Genomic DNA, 7,339 nt, shown 5'->3' with positions numbered 1-7,339 from the left:
ACTTTCTTTTTTGTCTTATAACACCCCTGTAAATTGCCTTGGGACATTTTACTACATTAAAGGTGCTATATTAATACAAGTTGTTGTTGTTATACAACGCGATGTTAAAAATAAACACACCTCCACATGTTTAATTGGGTTTGCAGCCCGTGTGATATAAACAAAATAGAAATACAAGACCAGTGCAAAGGTGGGAAATCTGAACTTAAAATAGAAAACACGAGGCTCAAAAATGTTATTACTCCCCATTCAGCTGTGACATTTTATGTTCTGTAACTGATCATTTCCTATTGAACTTGCAGCACTTTTCTGCTGGTTTTACCTCTTCCCAGTATTTATCTTATAAAGGAGGGAGGGATGCATTGCTAATTGTGACAAAACAATTAGTGTGTAGCTTAAATCGCAATAATATTTTAAGAGATACTGAAGTGGACGTTAATGTTCCCGGGGCTAACTCTCATCATCATAGGCAGTCGCTCGGAAAAGAGGACGACTTGCTTCAAAGAAGTGAGTTGAGTTCTCAGGTGGCTGAACAGTCCAATACAGTAATTACAGTCTGTCACAGGTGGGACAGACAGTGGTTGAGGGAAGGGGAGGGTGGGACTGGTTTGCCGCACGCTCCTTCCGCTGCCTGCGCTTGGTTTCTGCATGCTCTCGGCGACGAGACTCGAGGTGCTCAGCGCCCTCCCGGATGCACTTCCTCCACTTAGGGCGGTCTTTGGCCAGGGACTCCCCGGTGTGGGTGGGGATGTTGCACTTTATCAGGGAGGCTTTGACCTTGTAATGTTTCCTCTGCCCACCTGGGGCTCGCTTGCCGTGTAGGAGTTCCGAGTAGAGCGCTTGCTTTGGGAGTCTCGTGTCTGGCATGGGGACAATGCAGTCAGGGTGCACAGCGGAACCACCGGCGCGACGGATCGGAAGTTGGGGAGCGCTGGGCGGCGGACCGGAAGCTGGGGCGCGTTGCCGTGGGGATGCGGATGATGGCGGCGGCGGGCGCGGGCCTGGGCCTAGCGCGGGCTCTCGGGGCCCCGTCACCCTCGGCCCGACACCTGATCCCAGCGGCTCTCGCCGGCTTGGCCGGGCACAGGGGCGCTGGCTCCGGGATAAAGGTCTCGGGAAGGCGCGGCGCCGTGCGGCCTGAGGATTGTGCTGGGTGAGTGGGAGGGTAATGGGGGAGGGTCGGGAACCGCGGCCCCGACCCCTCCGTCCTCCGGCCCCTCCGTCCTCCGGCCCCGGCCCCTCCGTCCTCCGGCCCCGGGCCCCGACCCCGGCCCCTCCGTCCTCCGACCCCTCCGTCCTCCGGCCTCCGGCCCCGGCCCCTCCGTCCTCCGGCCCCGGCCCCTCCGTCCTCCGGCCCCGACCCCTCCGGCCTCCGGCCCCGGCCCCTCCGTCCTCCGGCCCCGGCCCCTCCGTCCCCGGCCCCTCCGGCTCTGGCCCCGTCCCCTCCGTCCTCCGGCTCCGGCCCCGTCCCCTCCGGCCCCGGCCCCTCCGTCCTCCGGCTCTGACCCCGTCCCCTCCGGCCTCCGGCCCCGGCCCCGGCCCCTCCGTCCTCCGGCCCCGGCCCCTCCGTCCTCCGGCCCCGACCCCTCCGGCCTCCGGCCCCGGCCCCTCCGTCCTCCGGCCCCGACCCCTCCGGCCTCCGGCCCCGGCCCCTCCGGCCCCGGCCCCTCCGTCCCCGGCCCCTCCGTCCCCGGCCCCGACCACTCCGTCCTCCGGCCCCGGCCCCTCCGTCCTCCGGCCCCTCCGTCCTCCGGCCCCTCCGTCCTCCGTCCTCCGGCCCCTCCGTCCTCCGGCCCCTCCGTCCTCCGGCCCCGGCCCCTCCGTCCTCCGGCCCCGACCCCGTCCCCTCCGGCCCCGGCCCCTCCGTCCTCCGGCCCCTCCGTCCTCCGGCCCCTCCGTCCTCCGGCCCCGGGCCCCGACCCCGGCCCCTCCGTCCTCCGGCCTCCGGCCCCGGCCCCTCCGTCCTCCGGCCCCGGCCCCTCCGTCCTCCGGCCCCGACCCCTCCGGCCTCCGGCCCCGGCCCCTCCGTCCTCCGGCCCCTCCGTCCCCAGCCCCGGGCCCCTCCGTCCTCCGGCCCCGGCCCCTCCGTCCCCGGCCCCGGCCCCTCCGTCCTCCGTCCTCCGGCTCTGGCCCCGTCCCCTCCGTCCTCCGGCTCCGGCCCCGTCCCCTCCGGCCCCGTCCCCTCCGGCCCCGGCCCCTCCGTCCTCCGGCTCTGGCCCCGTCCCCTCCGGCCTCCGGCCCCGGCCCCTCCGTCCTCCGTCCTCCGGCCCCGGCCCCTCCGTCCTCCGGCCCCGACCCCTCCGTCCCCGGCCCCTCCGTCCCCGGCCCCTCCGTCCTCCGTCCTCCGGCTCCGGCCCCGTCCCCTCCGTCCTCCGGCCCCGGCCCCTCCGTCCTCCGGCTCTGGCCCCGTCCCCTCCGTCCTCCGGCCCCGGCCCCTCCGTCCTCCGTCCTCCGGCCCCGGCCCCTCCGTCCTCCGGCCCCGACCCCTCCGTCCCCGGCCCCTCCGTCCTCCGTCCTCCGGCTCTGGCCCCGTCCCCTCCGTCCTCCGGCCGCGGCCCCGGCCCCTCTGTCCTCCGGCCCCGACCCCTCCGTCCTCCGGCCCCGGCCCCTCCGGCCTCCCTCCCTCTCTCCGGCCCCGGGCCGGGCCTCCCTCCCTCCGGCCCTCCCTCCCTCTCTCCGGCCTCCCTCCCTCTCTCCGGCCCCGGGCCGGGCCTCCCTCCCTCCGGCCCTCCCTCCCTCTCTCCGGCCTCCCCTCCCTCTCTCCGGCCTCCCCTCCCTCTCTCCGGCCTCCCCTCCCTCTCTCCGGCCTCCCTCCCTCTCTCCGGCCCCGGGCCGGCCCTCCCTCCCTCCCTCCGGCCCTCCCTCCCTCCCTCCCTCCGGCCCTCCCTCCCTCCCTCCCTCCCTCCCTCCGGCCCTCCCTCCCTCCCTCCCTCCCTCCCTCCGGCCCTCCCTCCCTCCCTCTCTCTCTCCGGCCCCCCCTCCCTCCCTCTCTCTCTCCGGCCCCCCCTCCCTCTCTCTCTCCGGCCCCGGGCCGGGCCTCCCTCTGTCCGGCCTCCGGCCTCAGTTCCAAGCCGCACTGTGACCTTGGGCCTGCCCCTCCGGTTGGGGTGAGGAGGAATGTGACGCGGGCTGCTTTTATCTGTGTTTAAAGTTAGATGTTTTCAGTGAAAGCCGCGGTTATTGTCTGTTCCGAACATGAAGCGATCATTGAGCGAGGGCCCGGTTTGGGTCAAAGCTGCTCTCTGTCCCCTGCTGTTGTGATATTTTCTCCTCCTGTGTTTGGCGGCGGGAGGTGGACAATCTGAAAGCTCGGGCAATGCTGCTTTTGCAAGATTCAGGGTAAGATCCCACTTTTTGCCCCATTGCAAGTCCGGATCATCAGAACATCGGAAATAGGAGCAGGAGCCGAGCCTGCTCCGCCAGTCAATAAGATCATGGCTGATCTTCCACCTTCCCACACTAACCCCATAATCCCTGAATTCCCTTTGTTCCTAAAAATCTATCGACCTCTGCCTTGAATATACTCAACGACTGAGCATCCACAGCTCTCCGGGGCTGAGATCAATAGCTTTTTGGGCACTAAGGGAATCGAGGGATATGGGGATCGGGCGGGAAAGTGGAGTTGAGGTGGAAGATCAGCCATGATCTTATTGAATGGTGAAGAAGGCTCGAGGGGCCGAATGGCCGACTCCTGCTCCTAATTGTTTTGTTCTTATTCCAATCCAGCCTGACAGCCAACAGGTGCACATAGCAGCTTTGTATCTGGTTTATTGGGTAGTGAATCAGTAGGAACCAGCTTTAGGAGGAGAAAATGAATATGATCTGTGTTCTCGTGCACTCGAACCTACAACTTCTGGTCTGCCTCTGACAACTGATGGGATTTTTTTTTACTTCAGGAAGAACAATGCAGGCAGAGCTTTCTTCGCTACAACTCCAGGCGAACACAAATCTTCACCAAAGGATAACAAAAGCAGTAGTGACAGTGGAACAATCAAATTTAGCACCAGTAAGGCAAGTTACCGAGTTTGGACAGTGGACAAGTCCCTGGGCAGTGATTACCAGAACCCCTGGTGGAAGGTGCTTCCCCTCAGCCTTGTTGGGATTGCATTTCTCGTTTGGTGCTTCCTGCGGGAAGAATCCGACGTTGATAAAATACTCGAACAGACATTGCTTGACCATTTGCCCGCTTTCAAACAGACTGTGGCTGAGCCAGAGGAAGACACCAAAGAACCAAGTAAAGGAACATAACAAATGGACGATGAAAACCCTCGCAGGATCAGACCGCAATATTTCACTGCAAACTCAAAATGTTTTGTACAGGAGAGGAAAAACAGTTCATATAACGACAGAGTGTTTAAAACTTCATCAATGTAAATTTAAACAGGTTGAACTGATTGGTGCGACATTGCAGCAGTGGCTCCTGGGATTCCTTCAAAGGCTGGGTTTGGAGGGGAGCCATACTCTCCTTCTCCCTATCGAATATTGGCAGAGGATGAAGAGTTCGGCCACCTGCGTAACCTCGTGCTCACTGAATGGTATAGGTCGGTTCTTGGTGACATCATCTGATTCTGAGCTTTCCAGACCACCAGTGCACCTGAGGACAGAATGCTCTTTGCTGTGCTACCCTGCACAAGTAGAAGAGCAAGTACGCTATCTATAATTGTATTGTACTTCAAGTGGACGAAATGTAAATATTTCTCACCTCCACCTTTTCTGAAACCTCAGCGACAGCACAGCGAACACTGTCACAAAAAGGGGATTAAAATAACCAACAATTAATCATGTCACGCCACAGCTTCCCAGGCCTGTATCACTGCCACTTGATGCTTGCACATGGCAGTACAGTTAATCAGAGAAAAGAATTATAGAATCATTGGTACAAGCATGTCTTTTATCAATCTGTTCAGATGTTAAATCTGTATAATAAAGTGCTGTGTGGACAATGACTTATTCCTTTATTTGATAGTTATGAAGTTGGGATGTTCTTATAGAAAGGCTCTAAGTTTATAAAAACAGTTTTGAGAACAAGAATTGGCGACTTGTGTATCTTTTGTTTTAAGTCAGTATTTTGTTTCTCCGTCACCATACCTCACTCGGAGGTTTCGCCTTGTGTTGGCCTCTATCCAGTCTACTGGTACTCCCCCACGGGCCAGTAACACTGTGCTGGTTAGATTCTGATATTTGTATAAACGTGTCCAGTTGCTGCTGTGCACGTTGCCTTCTTGCCCGATTACTCCCTTCCACTTTTGGTTCCTTTCCAATTTTAGACAATTTAAGCTCCTTGAGGGTTCCAACTCCCCAGACATTTCAGACTGTGTGTCCGTACCGGAGATCAGTAGTTCTGTCGTTGCCTGTGTCTGTTTTGTTACTCTTTGTGAGCATGGACACCGTGTTGGCCTCTATCCAATCTACTGGCACTTCCCCATAAGCCAGTAACACTTATGCTGGGAATGATTGCCTTACACATCTCTCGCCTCTCAGCACTGCTGGTGTAAATACCATCCATCTCTGGGGTTTCAGTGATTTTGAGCCCATTTAGCCAGTCTAGGAATTCTGTCTCATGTATGTCACTGAACGCTGCAGGGCATTCTGGGGGGGAAGGGGGAACAGCCAGAGGTCGTAGTCCATATCGGGACCAATGACAAAGGTAGGAAGAGGGATGAGGTCCTGCAGGCAGAGTTTAGGGAGCTAGGAGAGAGATTAAAAAGCAGGACCTCAAAGGTAGTAATCTCCGGATTACTCCCAGTGCCACGAGCTAGTGAGTACAGAAATAGGAGGATAGAGCAGATGAATACGTGGCTAGAGAGATGGTGCAGGAGGGAGGGTTTTAGTTTCCTGAGGCATTGGGACTGTTTCTGGGGGAGGAGGGATCTGTACAAGCCGGACGGGTTGCACCTCAACAGAGCCGGGACCAATATCCTCGTGGCGGGGGGTTGCTAGTGCTGTTGGGGAGGGTTTAAACCAGATTGTCAGGGGGATGGGAACCTGAAAATAGATTCAGCAGGGAGGGGAGTAAAGCTGGAATTTGAAAGCAAAAATAAAGAAAGTGAGTTTGAAGGAGAGCAGGAAAAAAGGGTTAAAAAAAAAACTCAAAGGCACTTTGTCTAAATGCATGTAGCATTTGTAACAAAATAGATGAGTTGACGGCACGAATTGAGACAAATGGGTATGATCTGATAGCCATTACAGAGACATGGTTGCAAGTTGACCAGGACTGGGAATTAAATATTCAGGGGTACTTGACAATCCGGAAGGACAAACAGAAAGGAAAAGGAGGTGGGATAGCTCTATTGATAAAGGATTGAATCACTGCAATAGTAAGAAACGATATTGGCTCAAATGATAAGTTTGGATGGAGATAAGGAACAACAATAAGGGGAAAAAGTCACTGGTGGGTGTAGTCTATAAGTCCCCTAGCAGCAGTCAGAGTATAAACCAGGAAATAGTGGGAGCTTGTAAAAAGGGAACAGCAATAATCATGGGTGATTTTAACCTCCATATTGATTGGACAAATCAAATTGGTCAGGGAAGCCTTGAGGAGGAGTTCATAGAGTGCATAAGGGATGGGTTCCTTGTCCTGGTAAAGGATCCCCTTGGATTGAGTGATCATAGCATGATTGAATTTCAAATCCAGATGGAGGGTGAGAAAGTTGGATCTCTAACCAGCGTACCAAGCTTAAATAAAGGAGACTATGAAGGTATGAGGGCAGAGGGGGTAAAGTGGACTGGGAAAATAGATTAAAATGTAGGACAGTGGCCAAAACTAGTGGAAGGACAGAAGACTGGGAAGCTTTTAAAAGCCAGCAAAGAACAACTAAAAAAATGATTAAGGGAAGATAGACTATGAAAGTAAAAACAGATAGCAGGAGTTTCAGTAGGTATAAAAAAGGAAACGGGTGTCTAAAGTAAATGTTGGTCCCTTAGAGGACGAGACCGGGGAATTAGTAATGGGGAACATGGAGATGGCAGAAACTCTGAACAAATATTTTGTATCAGTCTTTACGGTAGAGGACACTAACAATATTCTGACAGTGGATAGTCAAGGGGCGATGGGGGGGGGGGGGGGGGAGAGGAACTTAACACGATCACAATCACTAAGGAGGTGGTACTCAGTAAGATAATGGGACTACAGGCAGATAAATCCCCTGGACCTGATGGCTTGCATCCTAGGGTCTTAAGAGAAGTAGCGGCAGGAATTGTGGATGCATTGGTTGTAATTTACCAAAATTCCCTGGATTCTGGGGAGGTCCCAGCAGATTGGAAAACTGCAAATGTAACGCCCCTATTTAAAAAAGGAGGCAGACAAAAAGCAGAAAACTATAGACCAGTTAGCCTAACA

At 56.3% G+C, this 7,339-nt stretch overlaps 1 protein-coding gene across 1 annotated transcript; it reads left to right on the top strand.

Annotated features, from left to right (window-relative positions):
* The first annotated feature begins 935 nt into the window (after positions 1-935).
* uqcc4 (ubiquinol-cytochrome c reductase complex assembly factor 4) lies at positions 936-4,946 on the top strand. Its single transcript, XM_070900031.1, has 2 exons — positions 936-1,153; positions 3,897-4,946. The coding sequence occupies exons 1-2, from the start codon at positions 972-974 to the stop codon at positions 4,246-4,248; spliced, it is 534 nt and encodes a 177-aa protein (XP_070756132.1). The 5' UTR covers positions 936-971; the 3' UTR covers positions 4,249-4,946.
* Positions 4,947-7,339: the final 2,393 nt, after the last annotated feature.

The sequence above is a fragment of the Pristiophorus japonicus genome, chromosome 15, assembly GCF_044704955.1.
Source record: "Pristiophorus japonicus isolate sPriJap1 chromosome 15, sPriJap1.hap1, whole genome shotgun sequence".
Taxonomy (NCBI): Eukaryota; Metazoa; Chordata; class Chondrichthyes; family Pristiophoridae; genus Pristiophorus; species Pristiophorus japonicus.
Note: the sequence above shows the minus strand (reverse complement) of the source record. Positions and strands in the feature narration are given on the sequence as shown.